This window comes from Glandiceps talaboti, chromosome 1 (genome assembly GCF_964340395.1).
Source record: "Glandiceps talaboti chromosome 1, keGlaTala1.1, whole genome shotgun sequence".
Taxonomy (NCBI): Eukaryota; Metazoa; Hemichordata; class Enteropneusta; family Spengelidae; genus Glandiceps; species Glandiceps talaboti.
This window is the reverse complement of record NC_135549.1, coordinates 15,351,854-15,371,341: the sequence shown is the minus strand read 5'-3', so window position 1 is coordinate 15,371,341 and position 19,488 is coordinate 15,351,854. Positions and strand designations below refer to the sequence as shown.

At 36.8% G+C, this 19,488-nt stretch overlaps 1 protein-coding gene across 1 annotated transcript; it reads right to left on the bottom strand.

Annotated features, from left to right (window-relative positions):
- Positions 1-530: 530 nt before the first annotated feature.
- Positions 531-19,243, bottom strand: LOC144440793 (intraflagellar transport protein 122 homolog). Its single transcript, XM_078130186.1, has 24 exons — positions 19,130-19,243; positions 16,915-16,981; positions 16,156-16,319; positions 15,036-15,112; positions 14,493-14,626; positions 13,601-13,680; positions 13,053-13,128; positions 12,499-12,690; positions 11,669-11,866; positions 11,000-11,143; positions 10,161-10,298; positions 9,614-9,778; positions 8,649-8,887; positions 7,912-8,065; positions 7,389-7,550; positions 6,972-7,138; positions 6,197-6,404; positions 5,748-5,814; positions 4,602-4,742; positions 3,989-4,353; positions 3,203-3,314; positions 2,422-2,630; positions 2,038-2,202; positions 531-1,467 (listed from the first exon to the last, which is right to left on the bottom strand). The coding sequence occupies exons 1-24, from the start codon at positions 19,186-19,188 to the stop codon at positions 1,387-1,389; spliced, it is 3,564 nt and encodes a 1,187-aa protein (XP_077986312.1). The 5' UTR covers positions 19,189-19,243; the 3' UTR covers positions 531-1,386.
- Between the last annotated feature and the right edge of the window lie 245 nt (positions 19,244-19,488).

The following is a 19,488-nucleotide window of genomic DNA, read 5'->3' as shown; positions in this document are numbered from 1 at the left end:
AACTAGGTGCAGACACACGGGTGCCAATATTTTATGTGTGCATGGTGGCACATTAGTTCATTTCATTTAGACAATGTCGCAAGAAACTAGAAAAAAAATATTTATTCAATTTTGCTACTGAAATGTAGCAATGTGAGCAGTTACTTAGTGGTTCCAAACAGAGCCAATGAACACTAAGATGAAATTGGCAGTACAATGACAACCATTTCAACTGAAACAGATCATTTGGCTCAAAATATCATTACTCCATTTTCCTGGAGTAAAATGATACATGGACACATAAATTCCACAGAAGTGTTAATTGAATTGTGATATGCATATTACATGCTAATTTGCATACTTAACAGTGTTTGAAATTTCATCAATCACTACTCTGAACTTCATCACATTTTAATACATGTAATGAAGAGATTGATGATAACATGCCACATATGCCCAACAGTTACGATAGATATCACAATGCCTCGGTTTAAATGAAAAACAACTCACAACATGTGTTTCTGAAAAAGAAGTATTTTTAATCATTTCATTACAGTTCAACAAAAGTCTTCAAACAACAACATATTAAAGTATTCGTCTTTACATATGTACAGAACAAGGCATGAATACAGCTTACACACTGCATTGAAGAAATGGGCGAGAAAAGAAGGGGGTTGGACGGGGTGGGGGTTTGTGTGTGTGTGTGTGTGTGTGGTTTTTTTTTTTTTTTTAATTTTCTGAACCAACCCTTTTATTTACCATTGCTATAAGCTTTTGTACATACAAACAATATAAATTTACATGACATTCTTATAGCAAATACATTTACCTTTTTCAAAATATCAAACATTTATATCATCTTGATTTACAATATGTATTTTTTTCTAAATTGATAAAGTAAGTAGTTTGGTCAATCTTTAAAAACTGTGTACAGGGTTCATACACTGAAATTCAAATAAAATTCCCGGAGATTCTCATCATTTTTCCAGGAATATTCAGATAAACTTCGGTCAATTCCAGGAGTGAAATGCATTTTATTTGTCAACACATCTGCTTTTTCATACATATTTTTCTACTATCTAATCTAAACTTTATGATATTAACACTGATTATTCCGCCAATCACTTTTCCAGGAGTTGAAATTTGAAATTCCAGGACTTTTCCATGATGAACATATGAACCCTGGTGTAAGAATGGCATATATACATTTGTCCTTCCATAACCATGGTACTGTGGATGACTTTGAATTTCATGGTCATTATCAACTTTACTATGATTTGCATTTCCACTGATACAAATCTGGGTAGAAAACATTTCCTACATACAACAAGTGTTCTCAAGTGTGAATTGTATCGTTTCTAAGCAAGCAAACTCCATTTTTTGTTGTGAAAGTCTAAATTTGGGTTGTTAATCCTCTGTGGATTTCCTACAGAATGGACAATGGTTTTTCTGTAAAACAAGCAGCTCATAGTCATCAGTGTGGAACATCTGAAAACAGAAAAAAAACACCAACAAATTTGCCTTCAGTGAGTAGTCTGTAAATGACATGATGAACATAATGGCAATGGCATTGTAGCAAAACTGGTACAGTATAAACATTGAAAGATTTAACTTTTCAGAGTTTGATTGGTAGGACATCATTCTGTCTTCGTACGTTGCTTGGTTATTACTATGGTAGTCTCTATGGTTGCTATGCACACTTGTGTTTACTAGTATATCTCAATGCTTGATGGGACCTCAGTACTATTATCTGACATGTGATAAGGGCCACTGTTTTCTAGCTGTTGCTGTGGACATGGTTGCTTTGCTGGGTATATATGTGCATATTTTTAAAGTGTTTATTTACATAACTATTCAATATGTTAAATTTGCAATATACATGTACACCATTACTTCACCGGTGCTATGGGTTCGGTCTTTGATGAGGATATTCCTATGGATACTGACCTGATTGCTTGACTGGAGTGTTGCTATGGATACTAAGCTGATTACAGGATGAGGGTGTTGCTATGGATAATTATATGATTACAATATGAGGGTGTTGTTATGGATACTAACCTGGTTACAGGATGGACAGAGTGTGATAGATACATCTGGCATGACTGATTTGTAATATTGGTGTCGTAGTGGTGGTGGCCATTTCTTGACAATAACATGACTTCTGTCCAAAGATTGCAAAACTGATCGATTGACAACTACTGGCTGGAAGTCATTTCCACCTTGCTGTTAGGATAAAAATCAAAACAACATATAAGAGTTCGCTTAAAAAATATTGCATACCCAGTTTGTTTTTCACCTTAGTTTGAACATAATGGCATGCTTTCTTTATCATAGATTTCAATAATTTTCAATAAAATATTTAATCTTACAATATTTTATATCAACTGCACTTCACATTTTCTTCTTGGGTCACACACCCTGACCTTTGACCTATGACCTTACCTCAAAACTCATCATTCTAGATGTAAATGGATCTTCATCTTGTTCCTGCATCATTCCATCGTCGAGTCTCATGGCTTGCACACCTCCCATACTGCTCTCTTTCCATTTGTCTCCTCGTTTGGAATTCGGTGCGTCTTGGTCCAACAGCTGCTGGGCTTCATCATCACTAATACCCTCATCTAATACAAACTCCACTAGTGGTAACACCTCTGTGAGTATACAGATAAAAAAAAAATTAACAAGTGAGTCACAGCTAAGTGTTTCGTGAGGGTTGTCGGTGTCCAAGTGGTTAAACCACTTGCCTCTTACTGCTGCGGTCGGGGTCGAACCCCATTGAAAGTTTGATTAAATTTACCACGCTGTAAGTAAGAGCGTCATTCAGTTTGACTCTACCGAACAATGCAGGTTTTACTCTGGTTTCCTCCTCCGTTAACACTGAGCCCATGAGGGATGGCCTTCACTCGACTACTTGGGAGACAAGTGTTTATATACTTTACACACACACACACACACACACACACACACACACACACACACACACACACACACACACACACACACACACACACACACACACAATTATATATTTTTTCTCAGCTGCACTACTTCTTTGAATCTCTTCTGCCATTCCATTTTTGCCTTCTTCTACAGGTCAACAGTTACAGGTTAAACTCTTTAAGGACTTAATTTCTTGTAAGTTTATGTAATTACACCCTAAAACATAGGGTGTCATCCTAGAAAAGGTTAATATCTCAACTGACTCCAGTTAGTTTTCACTTACCAAATGATGAAAATGAATGTACAAATTGTTGTTTGCAGTTGATGCAGTGATTTCCTTGGTTGTTCAACAGTGGATTTGTTGTCGAACATCGGTAACACATAGGCAATACATCCTGTTGTGTAGAAATACAAAACACTTTTTTTTATATTTTTGTCTTGCTTGTAGAAAAACTGTTAGTACATCAGTGTGTGCCCTGGTCAGTCAAAGTTTTTTGTTGTGGATCAAGATGATAAACAACAGTAATGGATAGTGAAGCACTGAATTGTTGGTGTTAGAGAAATTGTGGTGCATCAGTGGCACATTAAATTTGACTTAGATCTAGAGACTCTGCTAGGCTATATGCACCACAAAATCACTTACTAAGATAAAGCAGATACAATGACTATATCATATTATCCTTTACATTCCTATACACTATGGATTCATTTAAATACACAGTGATCTATAACACCACAACAAAATGCCATAGGCAAATCACTGAAAAAAAAGAGAAAGATTATACCAATTAGCCACTGGGGGCGCTGTTTGGCAGCAGATCTGTGGTTGGCTATAAGGGGCAGCGTATAATGGGCATACAATTAAAATTGCCCTCTTCCAGTGTTTGGCATAAATAAGTAAATGGACTTCCCCATCAATTCATATAGTCCTGCTTATTTAGTTTGTGATGACTGATACTGTCAATCGAATATTGACATTAACACGGTAAAAACTACAAAGGAATGAATATGTCACTGAAATGAAAACCGTTGTGAAGGCTGTTGCGAGTGAGTAAATCCAATGTCTTACCTCAGCATCATGGAATGGTTTAGATCTAATGGTGATACTGCCAAGATCAATAGACTCTTGCAGTCGACTTGGAATCTTCAAGGACTGCAGTTTCTCAAAGGCATATCTCGCTAGCTTATATGCTCCTAACGATCGACTTTGTTTGGCCAAGGCATATAAAGTAGCTACTTTACTTATTCCTAGTGGTATATCTTGTATCATAGCATGTAGTAAGTAGCGTGAAATGTTAAATAGCGCTTCAGGGAGATGTGAGGTGAAAGGTTCCTCTGTGTAACGTTGGATGGAATGGTAAACATAGTACACCTCTGCTTTCCTCTGAAATTCAAAAAACTTTTCTAGCATCTCCTCTCGTTTCTCACCGTTATCTGTAAATGGAAAACCATTCCTAATTATTAAAATACTAATACATATGATTTATTTTAATGTACTGTTCTCTTTTATTAATAAAACGGATTTTTTGGAATGCAATGACAAAGTAAACTTTGTGGACTTTTTTTTATATTAACGAGGATCAAAAATTGTTTACGTACAAATGTGTTAATATGGGATAGACATTTATTAACAAATTTATCAACAGGTGCAATGTAAGACAGCCGACATGGTAGTTTCTTACCTCCTGCTATCTCAAGACACTGCATGGACAACATCCAAAAATAGTAACCAGCATCGTGGAAACGACTCTCCAAGACAGCATTATGTGTCAACTGTTCCAGTACTTTGACAGCCTCATCCTGACGACCGGCTTTATGGAAGGCTATCAATTCAATAGAAACACCATAATCACACATATACCAATGATTGCTTGTATCGGTGCACACACACACACACACACACACACACACACACACACACACACACACACACACACACACACACACACACACACACACACACACACACACACACACACACACACACACACACACATACACACACACACACACAGACACACACACATACAATGCATACTTGTGGTATTTGCACTGCACTGTAATACCAAAATCATAATTGCATGCATATTTGCAAATAAGTGCACAATCATTCAATGTACAAATAATCAATCAAAATGTATAGTAGTACTTTTGGTAGAACTGGTTGCTCGTTGATAACATGTGTAATATAAACACAACTGCATAGGTATGTACGTGCCAGTCTGGGTACTTGGAGGTATTTTCACTAATGTTTGCCATGTTTTCTACTGTACCTTCCCTCACTATGCTTGAAAAACTACCTACAGCTACAGACAACTTTGCAAGCACTTGTGCAAATACCAAGAGTACACCACAGTTGCACTCACACATCATGGGATTCTCTCATATTATACAGTAGTACACTATCTCATACATGCAAGTTATCATTATCCTTTCACTTGTAAGTCTTAAACTATTGCTGTTACTTCAACCCAATCTCAGTTATATGTAGAATCAAAAGAAAAAAAAGGAAGGGTCACCATGCAGTAATTTTGAATAGAGAATACAATTATATATATAAATCTATACATATTATATAATATACTTCAAAATGGCAGCCAAATGTTAACTCTCTATAGGAAAATACTATATTAACAATTTCCTTGAAAATAAGATGGTGAACACTAAATTTCTGTAATGATTTAAAAGGACCGGGAACAAGGTTTCATGTAGCACACCTTTGGGTGATTCACATTATTTTGATTTCAAACAAATTGGCCATCAATCAAGGTGTATTATTCCTTACAAGAAGGTTCAATTCAATTTTTTTTTTTTAAAGTGAAACTTACCTTTCTGGGCCTCCTCAAATCTATCATTTTCTGCTAACCACTGGGCATATGGTACAAAGACATCATTCTAAGATAGATACAATAGAAAAATGAAAATCAATATGACTCTGTATGGGGGGAAAAGGGTAGGATTAAAGTACATGTATTCAGGAGGCACCTTGGCAAGTGACTGAAACACTTATTATTTTCACACTTGATATGAATGCTATAAATGAGTGTGGTACAGAGAGGAATCACTGTCAGTGTGCCCTCTAAGCCACTTTGACGTGTCACTGACGCACAGTTTCTAGTGACGCACCAAAATTTAGTGTTACCCTATCTCTTACTATGTGGTGACTCACAAGAAATCCCACTTTTTCTCATTTTGATTCAACAACATTTGGCTATCATTAGAAGGCACACTGATCACTGTACTTGTGTATTATGGGCTGTGGTCAGACTGAACCTACCTTGAATCCTGGATGTTTTTCTACCAATGCAAAAGCTTCATCCCAATGTCTAGCTTCTACATGTAACTGAACCAAGGCTTGTACATCACCCATTTTAGTGTACACTTCTGCAGCATATGCATACTGTTCTAACCTCTTCAAGTAAAAGGCACACTGGGCTAGTGGTTCACGTTCTGCTTTATCCAGCTTTCTTGCCACATCAATCAACCTAATAGTTATAATAATATATCATCATAATTTAGTGATGTGAAAACCTGAATCTATCATATTTATTACTATTCCAGCCCTCCACAAAGTCCACATAATTGTAGCTTCCATTGCTTCAATATTCATCTATGTTTTTCAAAGGTTGAGAACCCTGATAACAGTATGAGTAAATCAGGTGAAATTTGCATAGTTTCTTACATATTGCACTATAACATTAGTGGGGAACCTGGGTGAAATGAGAGGGGAACTCAAGTAGATTTTACCTACTAAACCACCCTGAGAGCACTGATTACTTTATTCATCAAAGTCAGTTTTGAGGTTTTCTTTGTAAGCAGTGCCTAACCATGTAGCATGCTTTATCTGCAAACTTATTAAGCATGTCCCGAGATATTAAACAGATATATTTTTTCATGGCAGGCTATATTACTCAACTATCAATGGGTGTCACTTTGAACAGCGCTGCTAGTAGCCAAACTATGCAATCTTTTGTCTTTCCCAAAATAAGTCACATTTGTATGATCACATACATTCTTCCTATCAAGGGTTTCGTGGTACACCGTGTACTTACATATCAGACCAGCCATGGTCACCAATGATTTCGATAGCTTTGAGATGTTCACCAGCTGTTAAGTACATCTCTGCTGCGGCACGAGGTTCATTAATGTTACGTGCCCAATCAGCTTGCTTGGTCATCAACATTTTCTTGTCTGATGGATCACCAGCACCGATGAAGTCCTACAGAAAAACAGTAGAGAGAGAGAAAACAAAGATAAGTGGATCAAAGTATTGAGATTAATACATGACATTAGTACATTTGTACCAGTGATTATTTACCTTTGTGTGTACACTTGCTATTGGTATTCACACTTGTGAAATTGTGGCCATAGAGAACACTGCTGAAAAAGCACTTGTGCAAATACCCTGAGAGAGTACGCCACGCCAGCACCCATGAGTCATTGGGTTCTGTCATAGTAATCATTCTTACCTTGGCCAAATCAAACATTCTCAAGTCAGTGTACATATTCATAGCCTTCTGTTCATGACCAGCTTTTTTGTACAACTTGGCAGCATCTGTGAATCTTCCTTGGTAGGCAAAGATATCAGCTAAGTACAGTAAGTCATTGTATTCCCCACGGCGACGTCTTTCCTGTAGGCAGTAACACAATGACACAATTAAACAAAAGATACAAAACTTACATTGTACATGCTACTATGGTGGAATGAATGTTCAGAGTCAAAAAGTGGATTCACTTCCAAGAAATTTTTTTGACTCTGCGAGTAAAGATTTTCATTACACGCTACTGTTCTATGCACTACCAAATCCACAGTATCTGCATCACTTGTTAGGAAAAATCTCTCAGCAGTGATGATGATCACATTTACACACCTCAATTCCATGGATTAGTTCTAGTTAAGTTCATGAGGCAATTTTTCATATCATGACATACGACAATTCCATAGATAAATTCTGGCAAGTTCAAGGGGCAATCTCTCATATAATGGCATACCTCAATTCCATGGATAAGTTCTAGGTATCTAAGGTCTCGTATTCTGATGAATGCTTTCTTAGCAGTGTCATAGTCTTGACCCTCAATGGCGTCATGAGCTAGTGATTTCCAGTCATTCTCCGTTACTCCTAGACAGGCCACTTTGTATGCATCCCTGAAAACAATTCCACACATTTATGATGATTAGAACATGATGCAATATACCCCGTTGACTGATCATGGCTACACACAATATATCTCATAGTGGTCTCTTTGTAGATTATACCATCTTTAATAGCTTAACAAGACATGTTAATATCGATTTATTTTTTTTACTAATCCTGTATAAAGTTATTACGAAAGTTTATCTATCTGCAACAATGCATGTACATATGCACGTACCTACATGTAATTATGATTTTACCACCAAATACAAGACATTCACTGTCTTACATTTCAGTTTATTTTCTGAGGGGAAACTGTGCTGTTTGACATGTTTTCTGTGCATGTTCTGCTTTACATTTCACATGTTTTCTGTAAAACATTTTAGTGGAGTTTTTGTGCTACATTTTACATATTCTTCGTATGATGTGTAATGTTCAAGTTGATATGTGATAATGTGTAGCTACTGCTGCTACTGCTGCTACTGCTGCTACTGCTGCTGCTACTACTACTGCTGCTGCTGCTGCTGCTGCTGCTGCTGCTACTACTACTACTACTACATGTATGTCTGATCATAACACTACCAACAAACTCACTTGAATGCTTTCTTTTCTAGGTACTGATACATGGGAGCAGACTGTGGTACTTCCACTGCAGTCATAGCATAGATGTGTAGACAGAATATCTTAGAGCCACTGAATCCCACAACAAAACCTTGTAATTTCTGCTGGTGTACTGGAAAGTTGCTGGCTTTGATGTTTAGTAATCCGTTACCAGAGAAACACAGCATGTCTTCCTGTTGTGTATTCCATGCAACACTGTTGGAATTGGGTTCCTGCAAAGATAAACATCATATGTATGAGTATGGTCTGTTAGGATCATGTAGGGATATAATTAAGAACCATCTATGTACAAATGTATGCCACAGCCTGGATCAAATGGAGTTCTTACTAAGAATCCTGTGTTATCCCACTATATGTAACACATGTATATCATTACAGACACAGAGACGATAGTCATATAAGGACACGTCACATGATGTTACAATCCCTTTGTATCAAAATAAATCATTTGTTTGTTGATCCAAAGTCATGGCACCCTCCCCCACATCCCTACATCTCCCTGTTATGATTTCAAATATACTATAGTCCAGTTATCAGAAAGACAAAAGATTGTAAGAGTTGGCCACTAGGAGTGCTGTTCAGGAGCAGCCTTTGCTCAGAAGGGATGGCCATGATAGTTGAGTACTAATACTATAGCCTGTATTGAAAAAAATTCACCATTTCCTAGTGTTCATGGCAAAAGTCGGTTGCATTTTCAGTCAGTCAAAGTAGTCTCCTAACTTTGTTTTGATCACATAACTTCTAGGAACACAGAATTATTTTGGTCACATAGTAGATTACTTCATGTACTGCTATGTGATTTAGCCTTCCTTTTTTGTCATGTGGGGTGCCCTCTTCTGACACTTTTGTCAAAAATGTCTGCAGAGTGAGTAACTGAAATATATGGTGTACTCAACATTGGGGCCACATTGGATTATTCAACTGCTACACATACATACCTGATACAAGAGTTCCTTAGTGTTGACATCATACACCAGACACGTGTTGTGCTCATCAACCACTGCTAACTTTGTACGGCTTGAACTGAGGTCCAGACATCGTACTGAAGTCTGCTGTTTTAACAAAGCTATGGGGAAGGGATTATCTATAAATATCTTTAATATCTGTAAATGGAACAGAAATAAATGGTATGTTATACATTCTGTGAACAAATCATCATGATAATTTAAGACTGTAATGTATCTACATGGGCTTGGCTCTATCCTGTGAATTTTCATTAGCAATATGATTTGCCATGTCAGAATTGTAGCTAGTAGTAGTAGCAGTACAGTTATTGTATATTTTAGGGCTGGTGGAACCTTCACAAATAGAAGCATTCCCTGAACATTGCCACAAATTCATGGTATATGATTACTGATTTCTTGCATTGTCAAACGTAAACTCAACATAAACAATGCTATGGATGGTACAACTGAAGTCTACAACACTTTATGTACTCACAAGAGCATACATGTAGATCAAATTCTGAATACAGGGAAGCCTTACCTGTCCATTCTTCAAACCCACCAGTAAACCTTCTCTACCACTAGGTCCACCTGTCACTTTGATGTATCTAATCAGAGACTCCATCACCCACTCTTTCTCTTTGACACCATTGAATGACAGGCATATCAATCTCTTCTCCTGTACCATACATATACAAACAAAAACACAACATCAGAGGAGTTTATTTGTAGGTACAAGTACTTATTGAAGTACAATGTTTATGAAGAAAGGTTCCTCTATGTGTGTGCTAGTGAAACCTTCAAGATCAGGTGATGCATTACATACACATGTACAGAATTGTAATCACTATGTAAATTGCAATGCAGTGTGAGTCACCCTTGGAATTGAACAGATTATATGTATGTTCCAAAAGCATAAATAATCTTTTATTTATACTGGATAGTCCTTTAAGTGTATAAAAACAGAAGTCCAGTGAGGGCCATCCCTCATGGGTTCAGTGTTAATGCAGGAGAAAACCGGAATAAATGAGTAAAACCTGCGTTGTTCGCTAGAGTCAAACTGAACGACACTCTTCTTACTTACACTGTGGTAAATTTAATCAAACCCTGCATGGGTTGAACCCTGACTGCAGTGGTAAGAGGCAAGTAGTTTAACCACTCGGCCACTGACAACCAACATTTGTTTGTATATTTTAGTGGCAAAAATTGGGAAATTAACAAAGAGTTAAGAGTAGTTTTAAACTCTCACAAGAAAGTACTGGTAATGTTGTATGATTGCTTGAATTATACATTCATTTTGTTTTTTCCTAAAAATCACAGGGTGTGCTTCAATACAACGAATGACTGTATTGTTTGTAAAGACTGAATATACATGCCTACCTGACAGAGGACTATATGTGAAGCACACACTACCAATAGATTACACTCAAACTTCTTAGTGATTTTTTCTTTGACACGGTAGTGCATATCTGCAGAGTCGTCACTGTACAATTCATATACAACTATTTTATCAGGCAGTTGTACCTAGAAATATAAACACAAGCAGAGGAAACATTTAAGTGTTTTAAAATCACAAGTTATGTCTCCTGTCCTGCCATCAGAATGAATCCCAAAATTAACTAACATAACATCAGCATCTTCATGGGTGACGTGTACTACAATGTGCTGTCATCATATGTCTCATCAAAGACTCGTGAAACAAGTTTCAATAACACAGCTGGGATCTTCATACCCATGTTGTGATTGAGGTTTGAACATCTCTAATGTATATAAATGGCTTCCTATACCATTTGTCAATACAGTTGTTTCTCTTTCAGGAACTTAATGTTCACCATCTAGTGAGGTATGTCAGTCCACTATAGGACACGCCTGATGATACCAACAAATTTATTTGTTGATGAAAATTTGGATTAATGTCAACAATTTTTCTGACTCTGTGTGTAGCAACTTTTCATGTTTATAATAATTCCCCAGTCCAGAAACATTAATTCTAATAAAACTACCTCATTTACAAGGGAATTATACAAATGACAACAGTTCTCTACTTACAGCAAGTCTGTGTTTATATATTGCAATCTTCTTGACTAAATCGCGACACTTTATCCGAACTTTTTGATCTGTGATCAAGTGTTGTATGATGACATCTGTCATGTTCTCTCTGTAGGCGTACCTATCCTTGTAAAGTCCATGGACCGTACTAAAGATCAGTTGATAATATGCAATGGTTCCATCCTGACAACCGACAGCCTGTCAATATAAACACAATATACATGTTATTTGATAATATGCAATCTTTCCATTGTGACAACCAATGACCTGTCGATAAACATAATGCACATGTGACAGGGATAAATTATTGAATGTCATATCATGTAATAACAGTCATTATATTGCATGAGCCAAGTTGAACAAAATAAATGGAATATATACTTAGTCTCTGGTCGTTCTACGTCACGTCAATGTACACCTATGTCACGATAACGCGTGTCTACATCACTGGTTCTGCTGTGTTCGAAATATGAGTCAAAAAGTTCAAAATTGTCATTACTTTCCTCGATTTTTCTTTGATATTATCGGTGCTGGTATAATTATATCATTCTCCAATATTTTTCTTCATTCAGCCAGAAAATAAGGGATGTCATTACTCGTCTAGCGACTCTTAGTGACAAAGCCCCCAGTATTTTTCTTGGCTGAACAAAGAAAAATATAGGGGAATAATATCTAAATAAACCATATTATAACATTTCTGTCTATATACATTATCAAATTTCATATAAAAAAAAACACAAACATAAACACATGTAAGTATACAACACAAAGCACATAATGATTCCTATATAACCAGTAATAGAAAGAAGGAGACCACAAACACTACATACCACATAATTCTGGTCTGGTCTAACTTTACAGCACCACACCCAGGAAGCTTGTTCACCAATCACACCTAACTGTACACCATCTTTAGTATGTAACATAGCTTGTTTGTTAGATCCAGCTATAGTTACATATTCACCCTTACTGAAGAAACTTATACTGCAAGGATCATAACCCAAGTGACGATCTTTACCAATCTGCAGACAAAAAAACACAAATGTCAACATGTTAAGTTCAATCTTGGATGAATCATAAATGTTTCTTATAAACAGTTATATAAGTATTGGGATTTGGGGGGGGGGGGGGGGTCAAACAAACTACTTTGTGTGATGTGAACAAAATGCTTAGCACTATAGATATATCCTTCATGATTGTACACCAACAATGATACATGTAACATAGTGAAATACAAATAAGTTATGAATCAAATATGTATTATACCACACATAAGCTAAGTTCATAAATTAAGCTGGCATAGATGTAATTGTATTGTTCTCGAATATTTTTCTTCATTCACATGAAGAAACAGCTAGTATCAAATTATTGCATTGTACTTTACCTGTTTGCCACTTAGTTGATAAAACGATAACTTCTGTCCCCAGTCACAAACAGCCAGTGTGTCATACGCTTCATCCCTAAAGAACAAATAGAAACAGGATTTTCATTAAACATCTTATGTACATTGTAAAGTCTTGATAATTCAACCTGAAACTAATCAATTTTAAGATTTGTAGAACACCCAAAATCAAGTATAAAGTAACGTTCTGGGGTTTTGTAGAAAGGTCAATAGTGGTTTGAGATGAGAGATTAGAGAAAGGTCTCGCAAACAGAACTGTATCTTATGGCAAGTGGTAAACTATTCCAAATTACAGCATCACAATTATAATATACTAAGGTACACTCTCATCCACTACATTGTTATTTGTATGGTCATATGAGCTGTATTAATTTCAATTCCCCCCCCCCTCCCCCATTACAATGTTTTCTGTTATCAGAGACGTGCTCAGGAGAAAGAAAATTATGATTACTATGGTCCTATAAGATTGTCTGTCCCGGTGTGATCTACACACTTTACAAGGTGATTTAACAGTGTATGTGTATATTTACTTGGATGGATTCCACTGAATGGACCATATTGGAGATAGTGCTCCTCCTGGTCGTTCTATCTTGACTTTTTCTTCACCAGCCTGAAAGTAGACAACAGACACTCACTATATGACATCAAACAACAGACAGTCACTATTTGACATCAGACAACAGACAGTCACTATATGACATCAAACAACAGACAGTCACTATATGACATCAGAAAATAGACAGTCACTACATGTATATGACATCATACAAGGGACAGTCACTATATAACATCAAACAGCTTTGTTGACACCTGTTCCATCCATTCCACTCGTGATCATGATCACCAGTTCTTCCCTCACCATTACATCCTTATACCCCAATGAGATTAATATTCCATTACTACATTACAGCTAACTTCCAAACATTTAAAAAAAAACATGCCAAAAGTATATAACAATATAACAGATCAGATTCATTTGTATTCCTCTTCAAAGAGATGATCAATTTTGTATTCAGATGGCTAATTCTACCAAGGGATGTCAAGTATTCTATTCAGGCAACAAATCCTATTCTATTCTTAGGTAGAAATACTGTCAATCAGTGTAAATTGAGAAAATGGAGTTTACAAGTCAGTCTCCTAGTCCTTCATAAAACAAGAATAATATCGAGTCCAGATTGGAGACTATTTAGGGGGCTGTTTTATACCATCAATAACTTTTACACCTTCATCTAGTGTAGAACTTTATTTATTTTATTCATAGAATGAATTCTACTTATAGTATTTTTGCTAAGGTAGGGGAACACCGGTAACAAAAAGGAGGAATGGGGTAAAAGTTGCATAGTTTCCCCAGACACTCTACCATGATAATTGTGTTTGGGGAACCCCTGTACAATTTACCTGCTGAAACACAGGCTGACTTACCTTTGCTCTGATGCTAATACAACCATTATACAGTCCCAGTGCTATATACTGACCATCATTAGTCCAGCTGCAACAAGTTACTCTACTGTTTGATTTATGTTTGGATACAGACTTCTGTTCTGGTGACCATAAACCTATCAAATCAATACCATATAATAATACATCTAGTTTACACTACAATTTACAACTAATGTGAATGTTTCTTCTTTCTTTTCATTTTTGTATAATTGTAATTTGACACTTTGCTAATTTAGTGAATGAAAATAAATATGACTGAAACATCTATCACATCTTGACACACACACACAGAATGACCATTGTGTCTCGTTATCCACTGTTTTTACTTCACAAGTCATGTCACTCGATATTTACTTAAATATGATCATCGCCGTCATTGTCGTTGCCACCGACTCAGTGTGGTCTTTTGAGTCTACATAAAATGAAGCTGCTGCCTGTCATCATCACCACCACCATCATCTTCTGAGTTATTCACTTGATGATATGTAATTTCAATAAATGTAAATACTAGAATTGAAAACTTACCAAAGTCACTACAGGCACAACTCGCCAACTGATGAGTTACAGGGTTGTAGGACAAACACTGTATAGCATCATTATGTCTGTAAAGAGAAAGTCAATGATAGAGGAAATAGAGAAATTAACATTCATAGATCACAAGAATTCCATAATACAATAGTTTATTTGAGACAGTTTTACTTGGAAGAACAGTATTTGCTTCATTTTATATAGACTCAAAGATTTACTGTTGTGTACATAGTCCTTTAACAACTCATTACAATCTAAGTAGTACTAGTAGTATCAACAATGACAAATCTGTTAGCCTACATTTTGTGTAGTCTGTAAGGAAAGCCGTAATGGGGCACCCTCAGACACACACACACACACACACACAGGTCAACTCCTTACACCAGGCTGATGACGGTATAGCAATACGACATACCTAACAGTCTACGTTTTATGAAGATGCCACTTGATTTTTGGAGCAGTGTGCCTCTGGAGTCTACACACTGCTCTCGGAAGTCTAAGCCAATTTGACATGTCACTGATGTCTTGTGATATATCAAAATGTGACTCCATTACATGTGATAACTCATAAGAAAACCTAATTTTTCATCAGTGTGATGTACACAACAAAATAAAAGCACACACCATTTGGAATCTTCAAATCATATGATACCAGTAAATTTGTATAGTTCGCACAGTTCAACAACTTTACAAGTTAGTGACAATGACACATGTATACCTTAGAATCTACAGTACAAATGTACAATGTGCATGGGTGTAGTCTGTGAATAAATCAAATCACATTGATGCTCTCTATGTACAGCACTGACAAGGTTACCACGGTGTTTGCTCTGTAGATATGGACAAATTTTAGGAGTACACAAACAAAGAAACCACAGTTGCTTCAGTGGTTATTCCTGATTGGTAGCAAAGAACCATATTGAGTTTCTTAAGTCTGGATGCAAGTGTGGTTTCTCAAAAATTGTCTACATCTGCAATGCAAATGCCAAGGTTAACAGCTTGCCACTGCTGTGTACATATCTATGGAATATTGCGTCACCATTTTAGCAGATATATTACACTTTTGGTACAATCTAGTGATAATTGCAAACATTTACATCATGAAATAACCACTCACGTATATTTTAGAATTCCTTCTAACTTTGCTGTCCAGATAATAACACTCTTATCAGCTGATCCTGATGCAAATCGTTTGCCATCCTTAGCATAGGCTACACAGTATACTGTATCTTTATGTCCTTTTAATGGCTGAATCAATGTCCCATCATTTGTATCATAAACCTGGAGTAGAAGGAAAGAAATATCAATTTCAAAGTGATTTTACTCTGGAAAGGACAGCTTAATACCACCACAGCAGTACTGGTGGTGTAATACAATGTATTGGCTTACTGACATGCTGTATTTTTTGTTTGTTTGTTTGTAATCTTATTTTATATGTTTGTCTGCGAATCAATCCATTTCACTAGTAATATAGCATCATTTTCTTAATCTAAGACTGTTACACAGTGGTAAATGTTAGTAAAATTTGCTGTTGGTTTTAAAACACCAAGTCAGCATTGGCTTTCCTGAAGATGCTTTGTTGTGTGTTTGACACTTGAAGAAGCAGCCCTTTAGACTTATTGGATTGATAACACTTGCAATTACGTGCAACTCTTCTTTTTTGTAATTAATAAGCCAATATTTAAGACTGTAATGACATCATTGGTCTGGGCTTATCAGTCTCCCCTAGAGGGAGATTAGACTGTGCCAACAACGGCTGATCTGTCAGTCCAGCCAATACTGTAAACTGCAGATACCAGTATCCAACAATAGCAAGGTTCTATGAGAATTGTCGTTGTCAAAATAGAGCAAACACCAATGTAATAACATAACATACCAAAACTCTATTTCCTGCAGCTACTATCAGTTGTGATCCATCTGGCTTGAAAGCAAGGTCATAAATACTGAGGGAAAAAAATCGAAGAACCACAATATGAGAATGAAATACCAAGGATAACAATACAAGTCAGATAATGATAATTTGATATAGTCTCAAAAGCATGTAATATATATATGGAAAGAAAATACCTACAAATTCTGAGTCTGAATTTATGTATGGAACATGTATGTAGTTAAAGGGCAAGACTCCCTTTCTACCATCATATACCTCCCATTGCTCTCAATAACTATTAACTGCCATTATTCCTCTCATCTTCTCAATAAAAGTTTGATAAATGTAATGGAAATTAATCGGGGGGGGGATGACACAAATTATATTCATACTGGCAAGACTCCACCATACTAAATGACTGAATTAGGATTTCAGTTAGACACCTACAGGCTACAACCAAATTCGTAACATGTTGATTCATTCTTACAGGGGTCCCATGATGGTGGGGAGGGGAGAGGGGGGGGTGTCAGATGCTTTATATTTACAAATTACTAGAAGGTGAAAAAACGACAGAGAGACACTTACAAAGATGCATGGACTACATAAACAGAGTCAGTGCCGCAACGAGTAAGTATTTACAGAGAATGGTTACATATCAACTGAGTAGGACCAACTCGGCCCATTGCCAACTCGTCCCATCGCCAACTCGGCCCACGTGATTGCCAACTCGGCCCATTCACATGCCAACTCGGCCCATTCACATGCCAACTCGGCCCATTTACATGCCAACTCGGCCCACGCGCGTCATAAAAGCCTAACCCGACGTACAAAATCTAAACTACAAATCTCTCAAAACAAACTGATCAGATTTGTGTTAAACTTGCATCCAAGAACTCATATATCCTACACACACTTCAAACAACTGGGATGGCTTCCTATTGAACAACGAGTTGAACAGCTAAAGCTAAATCATGTTTATAAAGTGCTGAACGGTAATGCACCCAGTTATCTTTCCGATCATTTCAGCCTAACCAGTAGTAGGCATTCATACAACACCAGATCTAGTTCTTCCTCTATTATATTTATATTCCAACCTTCAATACTCAGAGTCAACATTCATTCCGTTTATCTGGCGCAAAAATCTGGAACAGTCTACCTTCGTGTATTCGTAATGTCAGCTCTTTGCAACTGTTTAAGGAAAGTGTTAAAGCTTTTATGTACGAGAAATTGTATGAATTGGAAGAAAGTGAGTTCGTTTATTTACTGTAGGCTGGCCTCGCTCCATATGTAGTAGCCGGGTCAGTCAGTTTTTTTAAGTATATTCTGTCTGCTATGTACTGTTTTTTTCCGTCGTTTTTTATGCTATGTAATGTTTCATGTTGGAGGACCACAATGGAAATAAGTTGTTAAAACTTTTTTGTGTTATCCTCGGCAAAGGTATTCCATGCTGTATTTGTTTGTTTGTGAAAGCTGTAGTGTTATTTCCGTTTTTGTTTTTTTTGTTTCGTGAATATTTTTTGCCAAATAAAATCAAATCAAATCAGACGAAAATGTTTGTGTCATTTAAAGCCAAGGTCTTGAGTCGATGACGTGATAATACTAGTATCAAATACTAGTAATATTCATATAATCAGAGAGAAAATCCTTTGCTCCAAGCACCGACATCGGTATACTACTACTGAACTTGTAAAGACACTATGGATTGACATACTAGTACATATACAATGTAGATCGCATGAATTTACTGAAGGACTAAATATCTATAGTCAAGTTGGCAGAGAGTGGGCCGAGTTGGCAGAGAGTGGGCCGAGTTGGCAGATGGTGGGCCGAGTTGGTGGGCCGAGTTGGAAATGGGCCGAGTTGGACGTGCACCATATCAACGGCGCAGGGCAGACCGCGAAGTGTTTTGATGATTGCATGACTCCATTAAGTTCAGCCTGGTCTATCTCCAATATTATAACAACACAATTGAACAAAACAGTCTCACTGCATACGATGTATTTTAAGTGCAGCGTGGATTCCAATTCTATGATTAATAACATCTACATAATTTGAGAAATACGAAAATTCATCAAATTCATCCAGCAACTCGACACTACACTCTGTACTGATATGTACTGTCACACTGCAGACGCCGGCGTCCTTCGCTGACATGACAACGAAACTTACATTAGTGTCATTTCGGCCAGCGTCGATGACATTTGACGAATAATATACTCACCATTGCTCTATTTTATCTCTATCGTGAACTTTATCAACCCAAGTTGGTATTGCCCTCATCTTTCCCGTCGCTCAGTTTAGGTCTCCTCTCAACAACTCATTCCTTGGTTTGAAAACCAAAATATGTCTACTGCGCGCATGCCCAATCTGTACAACTAGTATTTCTCGCGGGATTTTGTTTCTGGCGAGATTAATTTCGTATATATGTCGTTGATGGCGCACTTGGTCAAAAACGTTCAAATCGCAGTTCAAATCGTACCATAGTGATTTCAAGCGGCTGTATGGATGAGAAATGAGTATTCATTTTCGATTTTTTAAAGTTTTTTTTTACTTGGAAAAACAAATAACGCCAAACAGCAT